This window comes from Leucoraja erinacea, chromosome 14 (genome assembly GCF_028641065.1).
Source record: "Leucoraja erinacea ecotype New England chromosome 14, Leri_hhj_1, whole genome shotgun sequence".
Taxonomy (NCBI): domain Eukaryota; kingdom Metazoa; phylum Chordata; class Chondrichthyes; order Rajiformes; family Rajidae; genus Leucoraja; species Leucoraja erinaceus.
Window position 1 is genome coordinate 10,289,591 of NC_073390.1, and position 17,529 is coordinate 10,307,119.

The 17,529-nt window shown below is 43.3% G+C and overlaps 1 protein-coding gene across 3 annotated transcripts; it reads right to left on the reverse strand.

Annotated features, from left to right (window-relative positions):
• Nucleotides 1-857: 857 nt before the first annotated feature.
• On the reverse strand, nucleotides 858-13,853 carry LOC129703260 (GPI mannosyltransferase 4-like). 3 transcript variants are annotated; one of them, XM_055645573.1, is made up of 4 exons: nucleotides 13,704-13,844; nucleotides 8,108-8,273; nucleotides 6,260-6,416; nucleotides 858-3,045 (listed from the first exon to the last, which is right to left on the reverse strand). In XM_055645573.1, the coding sequence occupies exons 2-4, from the start codon at nucleotides 8,114-8,116 to the stop codon at nucleotides 1,415-1,417; spliced, it is 1,797 nt and encodes a 598-aa protein (XP_055501548.1). In that variant the 5' UTR covers nucleotides 8,117-8,273; nucleotides 13,704-13,844; the 3' UTR covers nucleotides 858-1,414. The 3 variants fall into 3 exon arrangements, with proteins under 3 accessions (XP_055501548.1, XP_055501549.1, XP_055501550.1); XM_055645574.1 differs by having other exon boundaries at nucleotides 8,020-8,273; nucleotides 13,704-13,843; XM_055645575.1 differs by lacking the exon at nucleotides 8,108-8,273 and having other exon boundaries at nucleotides 13,704-13,853.
• Nucleotides 13,854-17,529: the final 3,676 nt, after the last annotated feature.

Below are 17,529 nucleotides of genomic sequence, written 5' to 3' on the forward strand. Positions count from 1 at the left end.
ATTCCACATTTCATTGTGTGAATATTTTCAGGCTATACTAAGTATTCCAACTACATGGAAGAATTATCTTACTTTACCCCCCCCCCAACTTTCTTTCTAGTTTAAACCTTTGCTATTTGGAAAGGTTTCTTACCATCTATGCCGGTCATAGTTTTTCATTCTTCTATCAGGTACCACATTCAGCCTCCTTAGTTCCAAGATAACATATCCAGTTTATCGAATCAATCTTCATAAATATCCTGGTAAATCTCCTGTACAATCATGTCCTTCCTATAGTGTGGTGACTACAACTGTACAGTGCACCAGGTGTCACCTAATCAAGTTGTACAATGACTTCCTTGCACATTTTCTAATATTCATAGTAATGAATGTACTTCCTATATCTCCTTCACAACCTTTTTCACATGAGATGCCACCTTCAGGGATCCTTGGACGTACACTACCATTCTTTAATATTCCCTAGGATTCCACAGTTCATTGTGTCTATTTTACCTATACTAGTACTCCCAAAGAATTATCACCTTACACTTGTCAAGATTAAATTCCATTTGTCATTATTTCATCCAATTTTTCAGACGATCAATATCTTCCTGTAGCCTATGACTATCCTCCTTATTATGAACTCTGATCTTTACATCATGTGCAGATTTGCTAACACTTGTTAAATTAGTTTCCATGTAGTTAGTGTCCATTATAAAGTCTTACCTATAAATACTTATTAAATTAATTTGAAACATCTTATTTGTTTCAAAACATAGAAAACTTGTCACTGTTCTTGACAAGTGTGTTTTTTTTCCGTATTCTAACTATTTTGTTTTGGTCATGAAAACTAATGTCAATAGATTTCATAAGGAAGCTTTGTAATATAATATTTTATTTCCCAAAGTACAAAACATTCAATCCCTGAAAATGTCAATTTTCATTTATTCATGATTCTTTCACCCTTTTATCCCATACCATTATTAAGCAGAAGGTAACGTCCTGCTGGTCTCTTCCATCAACATAATTGTCAGTGTGTATAATTTTTCTTTTGTGATGGATTTACCTAAATGTTTGCTTGAAAACCCACAAAACCAGCAAATCACAGGGAGGACATTGCAGCCATATATACATCATCATACACTTCCAGAAACATCATAGTATCATATATAATTATTTATGTTTTCTAAGTATCCTGGTTCCATGATATTCTGTCTGCAGAAACCAAAATATTTCTTCCTGCATTTATTTTTAAACGGCAATTCTATAATTTTTTTTTTAAACAACAAATTTTTGAGCATGCGTTGCATTTTGATGTGTTTCGGCTTTAGATGGTGTGAATCATGTGACATTCTGTAAACACATTCAAGTTTTACACTCGGTACATTTTCTGATAACTTCACATTATACTGTACAATATACACCAAAACTAATACTACATTTCTGAATTCTTTGACTTTATAATCACCTCAAAAATATAAAGACTCAGCTGGTTCCAATCATTCTTCAACAGAAGAGAAGAAAGGTCAGGGGGATCTTCCAGAGTTAAATGGGGAAAGAAGGACTTAACAGTTTTCCAATTAATTCCACAGCTATCAATAGCATTTTGAACAGTACCTGGTGCAATGATATAGATATTCATTTTCTGATTCTTCCCAATATGTTTGGAATAGCTATTATCAAGCAGCCCATTCACTGTACTGTTGAGCACATGTACATCAGACCCACCCAGGTCAATGATTCTGATGAATTCTTGATTTGATTTGACATTAAGAAGATATCTAGGAGGCATGTAGGTGTGGTAAAATATCAAATTGTACTCGTTTTGCTGAGCCATTTGATTATTTGAATGCAGAATTTTCTCTAAGTGGGACAGAGAAGGAATTAGACCACCTTGGTGCAAACAGCCAAAAAACACTGACCCCAAGATATTAAATAGGACTATAATAACTTTCCATTGGAATATATCACATTTTGGAACACTGAGAATAACAAGTGGCACAATGAGTGGGACAATATATCTTGGTTCCTGATGACTAAACAATGATAAAAAAAGGATGGGAATTAAATAGACAAGGAACAAATATATATCAAAGTGGGAAGTAGAAGAAAACTGTGACGACAATTTATTTTCCAAATGTTTTTTGCAAGGAGTATGAGAGTTGGCTTTGCAGGCAAACTTGCTGACTATCATTTTGATACCAGATACAACAACAAACAAATGAAGGCAACCAAATAGCAAAAAACTATTCAGAGTCAAATGCGTAAACCAAGGGTGACTACCATGTGCAACAAGGCTTTTTTGATCTAAGTTATACAAAATAAGATTGACAGGGGTTAAAACTAAATGTTGACTTATGTCGACAATATATTTGTGCACAGTATTTCCATCTTTCAAAAGCCAGTCCCCTTTGGACAACAATGAACCAAAATAGAGTGCATCCGTCACAATGAAAAGAAAACTGGTTGCAATTGCAGAAATCAAAACACTAAAACAGTTTATCACGATTCGTTTTAAACTGAACTGAAATGTGCCTTTCTGATCATGAGAAAGCCACAGGAGCATTGGCACTACAGCATAGCCAATGAACGTAGGCCTGTTAAAAAACCCAGAAGCTAAAACAATTCCAATAAGATGCTTGTTTCCTCTGTCCTTTTTTCCAGTATGTGGGCCCACATTTGATTGCTTTGTATCCATAGCTACCAACAACAGCAACAATGCAAATAAATCTGCTTCTATAAGATTTGAAAATGTTCTAGTGCAAAAAACCAGCATGACATGTGACCCACTTAGCAGCATTAAAGCATTCCATGGATCTACTTTCCAGATACGAGCTAAATGATATACAGAGTAGTCCAATATAAAGGACAGGCACGTCAGGAAGAATCTGGGAAAAACTAATAATGTATAACTGTTTATGATGTTGCCAAAAAGGCCAGAATTGTGTAAGGCTTTAAGTACTGTAAATGAAAAGCCTGCTGTGACCAGTGGGAAAAAGACCGATCTGCTGGGATAACTGGTATTAAATTCCCAAGTACGGAATGTTTTGAGGTTCAAAATGTCACCTGTGAAAAAAACAAAGTGAATTCAAAATAAGAAAAGCAAATTAATTTAATGGTTACATACATTACAGACATGACAAATTACACCCTTACCTTTGATTTTAACTTAATCTCCCTCAATTCTTGGTCTCAACATCTCCACTGCCTTGAGTGAGATTGCATCTCCTCTAATGCTAAAACTGGTTCCATGAAACAAGTTTTTTCATTTCCTTTGTTTTCTTTATCGGCTTACTTATTAAATAGATAATGCTAGTCATTTGATTGACGATTCTTCTCTCACCTCTGGAATCCAAGATGCATACAATGCAATTTCTGTTCCTAAAATTACTATGTGTTGCTCTCATACTACTCTCCACAACTAGTCTCTCTTCCTCGTATACTCATTGCATTGAGACTGAGATTAATCGTTCCAGCTCCTGCTTGAATTCATTCTTCTCGAGCTTCAAAATTAAGGAAGCCTTTTCCATCTTCAATTCTTCCTACAATGTCTTGGTTTATAATATATATTCTTGGCACTGCCTAATCCTGAATTATCTTCTTGGCTTTCCTATTCTTTTTGATTGTGGCTTCACTGAGGCCTCATCCTAATAAATAAAACAAAATCTTGTTTAAAGGCAAGACGAGATGAAAGCACAAAGAAACATTAAGCATTTTAATAAAGTATTCAAGGCTTACTCAATCACATTATTTTTGAAATTCCATTAACTTTCCTAATATCCTAATACCTCACCAAGAAGAGTCAAAACTAGAGTGAAAACTGATGACCAGGAAATATAGAAAGATAGAACAGAACATTTTCAACAGGTCAGTGTACATCTGTGGGAAGAGAAACAAAGTTAACATTTCTAGTCCATGACCGTTCAGCAGAAATAGGAAGTGGACAAGCTGCAGGGAGAGTGGGTGAGGGGTAGACCTGTGTGATAAGGTGAAACTGAGGTGACAATGGAATAAGCATAAACAATATTTGGTTAACGTGTGAATGGGAGCAATGAATAAGTTTATTGGTCAAGTATTCAGATACAAGGAATTTGCCTTGGTGCTCTTCCCGCAAGCGACAACATGACATACAGTGACAGTTAGGAATGATACATAAAACATTAAACAGTAATAATAAAACATTATTGATTAAACATGTGAATTAAATAAAATACCAGGGCAAAAGGAGGCCACAGATTTTTGACTATTGAGTAGAGATACTACTCGTGGAAAAAAAGCTGTTTTTATGTCTGGCTGTGGCAGCTTTGACAGTCCAGAGTCGCCTTCCAGAGGGAAGTGACTCAAAGAGTTTGTGGCTAATGGAGGTCAAGAACCTAGACAAGAGGGGAGGAGGCCATAGAGCGATAGCTCAGTGCGAGAATGTGATAGAAAATTCAAGCCGCAAGTAGCAGAAAGTTTGGAGGACAAGGTGTGAACATAGGTGCTCTTCAAAGCGATCATCCAAGTTTGGTTACTTCAACAAATTCTATAACTTCTGGTAACTTGATTTCTGTCAGTATGAGATCCAATTGTGATATTTGCAAATACTGATGGCATGATTGTTTTGCGGAGCACCTGACTGACGTCTGCAAGGGCAATCCTGAACTTCCGGTTGCCTGCCATTTCAATTCTCTATATCGTTCCTCCACTAATTTACCTGTCCATGGCCTCCTGTATTATTACAATGAGGCCCAACACAAGCTTGTGAAATAACACCCCATCTATCCTCTGGGCACGTCGCAACATTCCGGACTTAATATTGAATTCTAAATTTCCAGATAAGCTGCTGTCTGATATAAAGTGCCTGGAGTCAAGAGCGGAACTCGCTATCAAAACATGGAGGGGACGGGGGACACATTTTTTTGGCGCACACTCACGCACACACACACACGCGATGCTTCGGAGGCTCAATCGAGCGCCAAATGCAGCTCAACTGCCTGTCTCACCGGGTTAACTACAGCCCTGACTGACTGACGGGACATCAGCACTGCTTCTCCATGCTGGCCATATTTCCCACAAGCCCAGGCAGGTTAACCTGGTGGGACAGGCAGAGTTGAGCTAGGTTTAGTGCTGTTTCACTGCGCTAGCTGTGGGCCTGGAGGCACAGCTCGCGTCTGTCTGCTCTGGCCACCCATGTGGTGGGGGAGGGGGGCACTCGGGACAGCGCCGGAGACCCGGCTGTGATCGATCCTGCCTGCGGATGAGGCGCAGGTCTGGGCCACGTCTCCCTCCTCCAATCATCGCGCCCTCGATCAGCAGTCCCACCCCCACTGCCTCGCAGAAAGCGGACATATTAAAATTGGGATCACAAAAACTTGGGGCGGGTGTCCCCTACCTCTCAAAACATGGGGGGACGTGTCCCCTCTGCCCCCTCCCCCCCCCCCCCCCCCCGGTTTTCTGCCCCTGCCTGGAGTAACTCAGCAGATAAGGCACATTTTTTAGAACAAAGATAGGTGACATTTCGGTTCAGATCCCAAAGACTCACTTTTTTGACACCCTGACTAATCAGGAACATGTCAGTATCCGCTTTAAAATACCCAATGACGACCTCCACAGTTGTCTGTGGCAATCAATTGTACAGATTCACCACCCTCTGGCTAAAGACAGGGTGGTCAGCCTACAAGAAAGATGCTTGTTTCCTTTCTCCAGCATACACCCATATGCATCTACAAGTGAAGCCCAGTGTATTTTATCAGGGCAGAATGCCTGTTTGGTGATGGTTCCTATATCCAATGGATAGTGAGAGACCTGGCCAGCATTAAAAATTTGGATTGCCCTGGAGACAATAATGCTGGATTTCCCCATAAGCACTTGTTTATCCTCACGATAAAATAGCAAATAAGAGATGCTGGAGTGATCAGCTGTCAGCTTAGCTGGAATGTTTACAGTCCCATAATGATGCCACCAATTTGGCAGCATCCTTCTGCTTTGGGAACCATCATCATAGATTCCAGGTCGGCAGATGACTCTGCCAGGGGACTGACCATCACAAGGGAACTTAACCAATCACTGCAGGAGACAGTATTTCACATGATTTTTAAAATGGCCTGTGAAGTTACATGGATTGCAGCAGGTAGCAAATTAAACAAAAACAAACAAAACAGGAATCCAGAATAATGCAAATGTCAGCATGCTGTGCCAAGTGATGTCATTCTCTATAGTGTGAATGCAAGATAGATGACGGGGTTTATTTGGGAAATTGTTAGGGAAAAAAACTAAAACAAATACATCATTGTTTTACCTGCCATGATCTCGGGAGATTGAAAAAATTCATCAGGATGTATGTAGCCTGTTTGTGGTGCCAAGCACCACAGTATCCGGACAACTCCAAGAACCAACCACACCAATTTGAGCGCCATACTGAACACGTTAACAGAGAGTACCAAAATGTTGCATGGCTGTTTAAAAACAAACACATTTCTAATTAGTTCATTAACAACATCAATTTTGTTCACACTTTCAGAAGCTACAATATTTTAGCAAAGATCTATAAAAAAGAAGCACGGAAAGCTGCTTATGCTAATGTCAGCAACACCTGAGGGAAAAACATAGGTGGAATCAAAGTTCTCTACTCTGAAATATAAATGTATTTTTAGGAGATTCTGGTGAATATCTTTTTTTTAGTACTGTTTTTAATTGTGTTTATGTGGGGGGCGGGGGGGTGTGGAGGGGGAAACTTAAAAAAATCACTTCCCTGCACTGGAGACCCGACCTTTTTCCTGTCGGGTCTCCGTTGTCGTTGGGGCCTAGCACCGTGGAGCAGCCTCCAGCCGGAACGACCTGGGGGCTCCAGTCGCGGAGCCTGCGGACTACTCACCATCGTTTGGCTGGCCGGCTTCTGAGTGTGGGGAGCAGTGGTGGCTCGCTGCTGCGACCCAACCCCGGAGGCTCCAGCTGCAGCCGCAGGTCCGGTGGACTGTGATATCAGGAGCTCGTGGGTGCCTGGTGGGAGACCGCTTTCCGGAGCTCCCGCAACGTGACTTCTCCAGCCCGTGTGGCAGGGTTGGAACGAACCGGAGCGGGGCCGTACAACGCCCGGCGCGGCTTTAATGGCCGTGGGATTCGAACGCTTGCCGGGGGCTCAAACTTTGTGACTTTTGGGGCTGGAGCGGGGCCTTACATCGCCCAACACGGCCTAAAATGGCCGTGGGACTTACCATCGCCCGCCTGGGGCTTCAACATCAGGAGAAAAATGGAGAGCAGGGGTGAGAAAATAATTTGCCTTCCATCACAGTGAGGAGGAGGTTCACTGTGATGGTTGGTTGTGTGTCTAGTAGGAATCATTTTTGTTTGTATGGCTGTAGATACAGAGTTTCATTTGCGCCTCACTGAGGTTCAAATGACAATAAATATTGTATTGTATTGTATTGTATATATACCCAGAGTGTTTTGTGATTTATTTGAATGCTATTGATATCATAGTGGTATATTTCTCTTGACAGTAAAGGTGAGCATATAGCATCTGAATGAAAAATAATACAAAAACGTGGCGCATTATGAGCAGCATTATTAATGCTTTTACATAACTTGCACAGACTTCAGATATAAGGATTGGGAAGGGACTTTGATGCCAGATTATCTCTATTCTTGCCACTCAAAAAGTAACAATGTGTACTTCCATTTTCAAAACATTTCCCAATTCTGCCGCTGCCTCTTTTGTCCATTGATGAAACCCTCATCCATTTTGCCCCTTAAGACATTACTTTTCCAATGCTCACGTATTCAGACTATCATATTCTACACTCCAAAAACGTGAGCTCTCCTGAAACAAAAAGCTAGATACAAAATAAAGACAAAATGTTGGAGTAAGTCAGCAAAGGTAGACAAAAATGCTGGAGAAACTCAGCGGGTGAGGGAGTATCTATGGAACGAAGGAATAGGTGACGTTTCTCATGTGGGGATGAGGGGAGACGGGGCGGGAAGAACAAAGGAAGAGGCAGAGATAGTAGGCTGTGGGAGAGCTGGGAAGGGGAGGGGAAGGAGGGAGAAAGCAAGGACTACCTGAAATTGGAGAAGTCAATGTTCATACCGCTGGGGTGTAAACCGCCCAAGCGAAATATGAGGTGCTCCAATTTGCGGTGGGACTCACCCTGGCCATGGAGGAGGCCCAGGACAGGTCGGATTCGGAATGGGAGGTGGAGTTGAAGTGCTGAGCCACGGGGAGACTAGGTTGGTTAGTGCGAACTGAGCGGAGGTGTTGGGCGAAGCGATCGCCAAGCCTGCGCTTGGTCTCACCAATGTAGAGCAGTTGACACCTAGAACAGCGGATGCAATAGATATTTTAATATAATATTATAGAATAGAGTAATTCAGCAGGTCAGGCATCTTCATTGGAGAACATGGACATGTGACATTTTGGGCCAGAACCCTTCTTCAACACATGGTAAAATATTATGAATGTTTTATTTAAAAGGACGGGTAAATGCAATTTTATTTTGGCTGGTGCTTGTTAATTACTATGCATATTATTAAAGCAAGATTTAACTGGCTATTTGTGGTAAGAATCTCTGTCATTGCATCTATTTTAGAATGCACAATCATCATATGGAAACAGGTCAGCTGAATGATAAACATAGCCATAAAATGCAAGTACAGTACGATGATAAATTGAAATAGGGTGCTGGTACTCATCAATCACAGGACACCCATGTTCATAGAAACATAGAAATTAGGTGCAGGAGTAGGCCATTCGGCCCTTCGAGCCTGCACCGCCATTCAATATGATCATGGCTGATCATCCAACTCAGTATCCCGTACCTGCCTTCTCTCCATACCCCCTGATCCCCTTAGCCACAAGGGCCACAATCTACATCTAACTCCCTCTTAAATATAGCCAATGAACTGGCCTCAACTACCCTCTGTGGCAGAGAGTTCCAGAGATTCACCACTCTCTGCGTGAAAAAAAGTTTCTTCTCATCTCGGTTTTAAAGGATTTTTCCCCTTTATCCTTAAGCTGTGACCCCTTGTCCTGGACTTCCCCAACATCGGGAACAATCTTCCTGCATCTAGCCTGTCCAACCCCTTAGTAAATTTTGTAAGTTGGGATTGTACCAGAACTCTAGTAAAGTTCACTGTTTGCTGAACACGCCTCGATAACTCGGGCCTATTTTCATGTGAATTATTTACCTTCCCGTTCTGCAATGATATGTCTTAAACAATAATGCAATCTGAAATGAAAGGAAATTATGTTATACCAGCAACAATCTTACAGCTTCAGCTTTGTTTTTTGCTAGCAATCTCATCCATATCAACAGGTTGTGGATTCATATCCCACTCCACAATGTGGAAAGTCTTAGCTACGGTAATTATCACGGTGATGTACTGTGGGGAGTGCAGTACTATCGTAAATATAATCTTTCACCAAAGCCCCATCTACTCTCTTCAGTAGGTGCAAAAAAATCTGCTGACGCTGTATTATTAGAACTTAAGAAATGGGATTCAGCCTGTTTGCCATTCAACAAGAACATGGCTGATCTAATCTAAAGGGCCTGTCCCACTTGGGCGACCTAATCCGCGAGTTAAAAAGAGTGTCTTCGACCTTCCAGCTCGAGGGCACTCGCCTGGAAAGCTTTGAGCTGGATCGACCGACCGGACACACACACACATGCACAAATACATCGCGAAGGCGGGGGGCCAGGGAAAGCGGAGGAGCGCTGTCTGAATGGCTGCACATTAATGGTAAGTTATTTTAGAGAGCGCGGGGGGGGGGGGGGGAGAAGGAGAGAGAAGGGGGGGGGAGAGAAGAAGGTGGGGGGGGGGGGGGGGAGAAGGAGAGAGAAGGGGGAGAGAAGGTGTGGGGGGGGGAGGAGAGAGAAGGGGGAGGGTGGGGGGGGGGGGGGGGGGGAGAAGGAGTGGAGACACTTTTAAGAAGTTTAATAAAGTTTAACGTGCATTTTACCTACCAGTAGGTCTTCCTTGGGCCTGAAAACTCCAATGGGCCAATGAAAATGCCCGGTCAGTGAAGGAGATTGCCTACGGCTGCACTCGACTGCCTGTAATTAAATAGCGGCCCCACTCCACTGCACTACAAGTTAAAAAGACCCATGCCGACCAAAATTTACTCGCGGAAAATTTTTCAACATGCTGAAACATTTTCCACGACCTAGCTGAGGCCATGAGTATTCGGGAACTTCCCTCGAGCATGAGGGAGTTCCAGCTACCTCATAGGACCTCCTACAACCACGTGTTGACCATGCTGCGAGTTTGGAGGTTGAAGACACTCTTCTAAACTCGCAGATTAGGTCGCCCAAGTGGACCAGGCCCTTTAGTCTATACATCAGATTCCTTGCTTCCCTTCTCCTCGCTAATCATACCCATTGACTTTTACATTTCAGAGAAGTGTCGGGTTATGCAGTGTCCTGGCCAATAATAGAATGCGTTTCCAAAACAAATTGACTGGCCATTTTTACACTGCTGTTTGAGGCAGCTTGTTTTGCATTTCTCTTGCATTATAACTATGGCCACATTTCAGGATGACATTTCAGGGAGGGGTTCAGTTATATGAATCATTGTTATCTCTTCCAGGACAAGTGGGACCATTACAAGAAGGGCAAGAATGTTTGCAATAATGTGACCAGTTTTATGTCCCATAGCTGAGGAGGGAGTTTGAGGCTGGCATTTAAGAGGGTCCAAAGGAGGTTTACGAGAATGATCCTGGGGAAGATTGTGTAAACGTATGAAAAGCATTTGATGGCTCTGGGCCTGTACTCGCTGAAGTTTTAAAGGAAGAGTGGGGAATCTCATTGAAACCTACTGAATAATGAAAGGCCTAGTTCAAGTGGATGTGGAGAGAATGTTTCCAATAATGGGAGTGTCTCGGACCGGAGGGCACAGCCTCGGAATAAAAGGACATTCCCTTAGATTGGAGACGAGCGGGAATTTCTTTGGCCAGAAGGTTGTGAATCTGTGGGATTGCCATGTCATTGGATAATATAAAAGTGGAAATTGATAAGTTCTTGATTAGTAAGAATGTCAAAGATTGCAGGAAGAAGGCAGGAGAATGGGGTTGAAAGGGAAAAAAAGATCATCTATGTTCGACTGGTGCAACAGACTGGAAGAGGACCCAGCGGCAGGTGGCCGAGGATGGGCCACAGCAGTCCTAGCAATGGGCAGTCGCGGACGGGTCCGCGTGAGTGCCGGAGGTCGGCCCCGCATGAGTATCGGTGGTCTGTCATGGACTGGGGAGGCGTGAATGCCGGAGGTCAGCCGAGGACGAGCCGGCTTGAATCCAGGCGGAGGGCGGTCGTGGACGGGCTGTGAGTGCCGGAGGTCGGTCGAGGAATGGGGCCATGTGAGTGCTTAAGGTCGGCCAAGGACAGGCACGCGGGAATTCAGAACCAATATGTTCATGTGAGGAAGTAAGACTATACTGGCAAGCTTAGATTATTAGAGATATTGTAAATTTAGTAAAAAAGGAAAATAGTACGTGGAGAGTTTAGGAACTGAAATCAGATGGGGCCTTGAGGAATGTAAAGGAACATAAATAGGAAATCAGGAAGGCAAAGTGGGACAGGGAATGTCTGACAAGTAGGATTAGGGAGCATATCAAGGCATTTTAGTGATACAGGAAAAACAAGAGGATAACTTTGGAGAAGCTATGAGCACACAAGGACAAAGGAGAGAATTTATGCCTGAAGTCCGGGGAAGTGGGAAAGTTATCAAATGAGTACTTCGCATTAGTTTTCACTAAGGAGATGAGCATGACTATCAGGGAGGAGTATGTTGATATTCTCCGGCACATTGATATCAAGGCTCTGATGAACATCAAGGTGGTTAAGTCTCTAAGGCTGGTTGAGATCTATTCCAGATATTGAGTGAGGCAAGAGGGGAGATTATTGGGGCCTTGACAGAGATCTTAGTATCCTCTTTTGCTTTTGAAGAGGGTCCAGAAGATTGAATTCAAATTTGGCTTAGCCAAAGAAAACAGAGTAGTGGTGTAAGTGGTTTATTCCGAATCAAGGTCCACAAGTGTCAGTTCTGGGACTTGTGTTTGTGATAGAAATACATAATTCATCAAAAATGCAGGAGGCCTAATTAGTTAGTCTGCAGACTACACAAAAATTGGCCAAGCGATAGATAGTGAGGAACACTGTCAAAGCAAGAGATAGTGAGGAACACTGTCAAAGCAAGAGATAGTGAGGAACACTGTCAAAGCAAGAGATAGTGAGGAACACTGTCAAAGCAAGAGATAGTGAGGAACACTGTCAAAGCAAGAGATAGTGAGGAACACTGTCAAAGCAAGAGATAGTGAGGAACACTGTCAAAGCAAGAGATAGTGAGGAACACTGTCAACAGGATATACACCAATTGGAAATGAGGTCAAACAATGGCAGATGTGGTTTAATCCAAACAATTGTGAGGTATTCCACCTTGGAAGGTCAAATGCAAGATGAAGTATACAGTGACTAGCATAACCTTAGGAGCATTGATGTACTAAGGGATCTTAGGGTGCAAGACTTTAGCTCCCTCAACGTGGCAAACATATGTAGAAAGGACCATAATGACAATAGACAGTGTGCTTGCCTTCATCAGTAAGGATATTGAATGAAAAAATTGGTAAGTCACACTGCAGCTCGATAAAACTTTGATTAGCCATGTTTTAGAGTATTGTGTGCAATCTGGTTACCCCATTCCAGGAAGGATGTGGACGCTTTGCAGAGGAGGTTAATAAGGATGCTCCCTGGATTCGAGAGAATTATCTTATTGCTGATACTCTCCAATAAAGGATAGGTGGGACAAACTTGGATGGCTTTCTCTGGAGCATTGGAGGCTGTAGGGCAACTCAATGGATATAAAATTATGAAAGGCATAGATTGGGGAGATAGTCAAAATCTTTTTGTCAGGGTGGAAATTTCAAATACTGGAGGATGCAACTTTAAGATGAGAGGGAGAATGTTTAAAGTAGATTTACGGTTTTTTTTAATTACCCCACAGAGTGGTGGGTACCTGGAAGCACTGCAATGGAAAACGTAGAAACATAGAAAATCGGTGCGGAGTAGGCCATTCCGCCCTTCAAGCCAGCACCGCAATTTAATATGATCATGGCTGATCATCCAAAATCAATACCCCGTTCCGGCTTATTCCCCATATCCCTTGATTCCCTTAGCTAGTAAGAGCTAAATCTAACTCTCTTGGAAACTAGTGGAAACAGATACAACAGCAATGTTTAAGTGGCATCTAGACGGGCACATGACAAGGCTAGGAATAGAGTGAGATGGACTCTGTCCAGGCAGGTGGGATTAGTTTAAACTGGCATCAAGCTCGGCAGAGGTACAATTTTTATTATACTTGTATTTCACCACACTTGTGCTCGACTTGACTCGATGTATCGTAGGCTGAAAAGGACCTATTTCTGTGCTGCGCTACAAAAGGTGCTTCATACGTGTGAAACTTTCCTGTATAATAATTGCAAGAAGTGCATGCGACAATGTTAGGAGTGCAACTTTCCAATGATCCACTGGCTGGCGGGCCGATCTCATGGAGAAGCCGCCGGGCCGCACAGTGGCCACCGCACAGTGGCCACCGCTGATGTTTGATCCTCCCTCCAGGCGGGGCAGCCGCGGGCCCCGGCGCAACAGCAAACACGGAAGGGAAGCCCAAACGAGACCGGCGCTGAGGTGACAGCGCTTCCCAACATCGCGTTTAGCCAAGTGCCCGTCGTCATTCCCCACAGCTCCGACATTTACCTCTGTTACACGCCAAGGCTCGGAGCAGCCACCGACCGGCGGACGCAGCAGCAGCAGCAGCAGCCACGCAAATATTTTCAAACACGGTCGCCCCGATTCATGGCGTCATGGCGTTGCACCTACGTCGTTGTCAAGACGATGACAAGAAGGCTTTAAAGGCGCGCGTTCCACACCACAGGCAAGATTATTTCCTTGCCGACAAGAAACAATTATGTTTAAGAAGGAACTGCAGATGCTGGAAAATCGAAAGTACACAAAAAAGCTGGAGAAACTCAGCGGGTGCAGCAGCATCTATGGAGAAACTCAGCGGGTGCAGCAGCATCTAGATCAGGTGCACCGCTGAGTTTCTCCAGCTTTTTTGTGTACCGAAGAAACAATTATGGTTCAATTGTACTTTACTGTCACATGTACCTAGATACGGTCAAAGCCCTGTCCCACGGTACGAGTTCATTCCAAGAGCTCTCCCGAGTTTAAAAAACCCAAACTCGTGGTAAGCACGGTGAATAAACGTATAAGTAAGTAAGTATGTATCCTTTATTGTCATTCAGACCTTTCGGCGGACGGTTGCCTTGCCGTCATGCAGAATATGAAGATCGAAAATATCGCGCAAAATTTATACAAACGTTTGCTCACTGCATTTCATCGTGTACTTTCAAACAAAAACCGCGAATGCCTTAGTTTTGAGCTGTGAATAACTGTGCCAGTGGTGCAGACACGCTATCTTACTTTAAGTCCAGAAGATATTTTCGATTTTATATCTGCAGGGGCCAGCAGAACTTCCGCTGATATGAAAAGATTTCCCCTCAGCGTTTTCTCACTCTTTATCCTCAATAATGCCTTTTTTCTTTATCTTCTGGACTCTAAAGTAAGATAGCTGTGTCTCACGGTCACCCCGACTGGCACAGTTATTTACAGCTCAAAGACTAACCTTTTTCGCGGTTTTTAACAGGTTTGAAAGTACGCGTTTCTAGCATCAATAACATGTACTGGAAGTGATGTGTGTACCCCAGTTAAATTTTGCGGTCACGTGGATGAGGATCTATGATCCAGTGACCTTTCGTCAAATCACCCTATAAAACAACAAAAACACACAATAAACACAGATTTAACATCCACCACAGTGAGTCCACTAGGCACCTCCTCACTGATGGAAGGCAAAAGTCTTAAAGTCCTTGTCTCTTCCCTCCTTGTTCTCCCTCTGCGTTGAGGCGATCCAGGCTTCCGATGTTGTGACCCCACCGGGTGATGGTAAGGCAGTCGCGCGGCTGAATCCAAGCTCCGCGAACGGGCCTGTTTCAAGAGCCCGGGGCGGTCGAAAGTGCCAAAGCGGGTAAGTCGGAGCTCGGGGACGTCTCTTAGTGCTAACGGCAGGTACTCGGGAAGACTCATAAAGATTTTACAACACGATGAACAATGTCCACGAGAGCCCTGAGTACTGACGAGTGGCCATTACCGTAAATCTCTGAGTTCGAATCAGGGCAAACTCGGGAGAACTCTTGGAATGAACTCGTACCGTGGGACAGGGCTTTCAAACGCTTTAGAAACAAGGAACTGCAGATGCTGGTTTACAAAAAAGACACAAAATGCTGGAGTAACAGCAGGTGAGGCAGCATCTCTGCAGAACATGGATAGGTTAAGTTTCGGATTGAACCCCTCAAGAGTCTGAAGAAGTGTCCGGACCTGAAATGTCACATATGCATGATCTCCAGAGATTCTGCCTGACCCATTGAGTTACTCCAACACTGCCTTTTACAGTGAGTTTTTTTGTATTTTGCATACAATTCAATAAAATCATAACATTATGTTCACTCGTACATTAAAAAAAAAGTACAATTATTGTGTAAGAGCAGTGAACTTAGCCAAGGCAGTATACAAGAGTTGACATATTTCTGACACTACACTGTCTCCTTTAAGTTTCAAGTTCTTAAGAATCTAACTTGGCCTTAAAACGCTGTTGTCCTGGCGGCCGCACTGGGTCGGTGATCGATGATGGCAAGGCTCATCCTGGCCTGACGATGCTGTCAACGATGTACAGGAAGGAACTGCAGATGCTGGTTTAAATCGAAGATGGAGAGAGAAAAGCAGGAGTACCTCAGCGGGTCAGGCAGCATCTCTGAAGAGAAGGAATGGGCGACGTTTCGGATCGAGACTCTTCTTCAGACTAAAGACGTCACCCATTCCTTCTCTCCAGAGATGCTGCCTGACCCGCTGTGTTCCTCCAGCTTTTTGTGTCTATCTTCGATACTGTCAATGACATCCACCACTGCTCTGCCACCTCTGTGCCGCTGCAGGTCGCATCCAATCTGCATGCTTGTGTAACCTCCGTGGGTCCTCCAGCGACGCCTGATCGATGTGATTCCCCGGCTGCTGCAGGGCCACTCCACCAACTAAAACTTGGCCCGCGAACATGCCGTCTACTTGCCTCGCACCACCATTCATCCGCGCATTGGGGCGTCTTCTGCTGATGACTTTGGACCTCTCGGAGTGCCGATAATGCATTCACTCTTCATAGTCGATTTTTTTTGTTTGTTCGAACAAAGGCAAGATTTTGATTAGCATTTTTCAAAAAATATGAGCAGCAAGCCAACATAAACAGCTGTGGCCATGATAAATAATATCGGAGTTCCTCACTTTTATAAAGACTATATCAGGTGAATGTCAGCAACTTTCTGTTTCACAATAGATTCAGGTAGGCTGGATGATAGGGAGAAGATTAATTAATAAAAGGCATCCCAAAGTTCTGGAAAAATGCAGCATTCAGAGGAAGAAGAAAAAAGGGCTTTTAACTCAAGTCAAAAGTAAATACACCAGATTATAGAAATCTGCAAAAAAACAAAATGTTGGAAATATTTAGCAGCCGGGCAGGATCAGAACAGAAAAGAACAATAAACATTTCAAACCGGTGACATTTAGTGTCATAGAGTCACAGAGCATGGAAAGAGATCCATCAACCCAACAAGCCCACACCATCCAACATGTCCCATCTACACTAGTCCCACCTGCCTGTCTTTGGCCCATATTCCTCTGTCACACACCAGGGGAAATCATGCTTGATTAATCTGGAATTTTTTGACGATGTAACGAGGAAAATGGACAAGGGAGAGCCAGTGGATGTAGTGTTCCTGAACTTTCAGAAAGCATTTGATAAGGTCCCACATAGGAGATTAGTGGGAAAAATTAGAACACATGTTATTGGGGGTAGAGTACTGACATGGATAGAGAAGTTGTTGCAGACAGGAAACAAAGAGTAGGGATTAACGGGTCCCTTTCAGAATGGCAGGTAGTGACTAGTGGGGTACCAGAAGGCTCGGTGCTGGGACCACAGCTATTTACAATATACATTAATGATTTAGATGAAGGGATTAAAAGTAACATTAGCACATTTTCAGATGACACAAAGCTGGGTGGCAGTGTGAACTGTGAGGATGATGCTATGAGGTTGTAGGGTGACTTGGACAGGTGGGTGAGTGGGCAGATGCAATTTAATGTGGATAAACGTGAGGTGGATAAACGTGGCAAAAACAGGAAGGCACATTATTATCTGAATAGTGTCAAGTTGGGAAAAGTGGAAGTACAACGAGATCTGGGTTACTTGTTCATCAGTCACTGAATAAGCATGCAGGTACAGCGGGCAATGAAGAAAGATAATGGCATGTTGGCCTTCATAACAAGAGGAATTGAGTACAGGAGCAAAGACGTCCTTTTGCAGTTGTACATGGCCCAGGTGAGATCACACCTGGCATATCGTGTGCAGTTTTGGTCTCCAAATTTAAGGAAGGACATTCTTGCTCTTGAAATGAAATGAAAGAAATGATTCAATTTATTG

Coding starts and splice junctions, on each gene's coding strand:
- LOC129703260 (XM_055645573.1), bottom strand. Junction 3,046..6,259: donor ATCTCCCGAGATCATGGCAG/GTAAAACAATGA, acceptor TTTTTTTCACAG/GTGACATTTTGAACCTCAAA.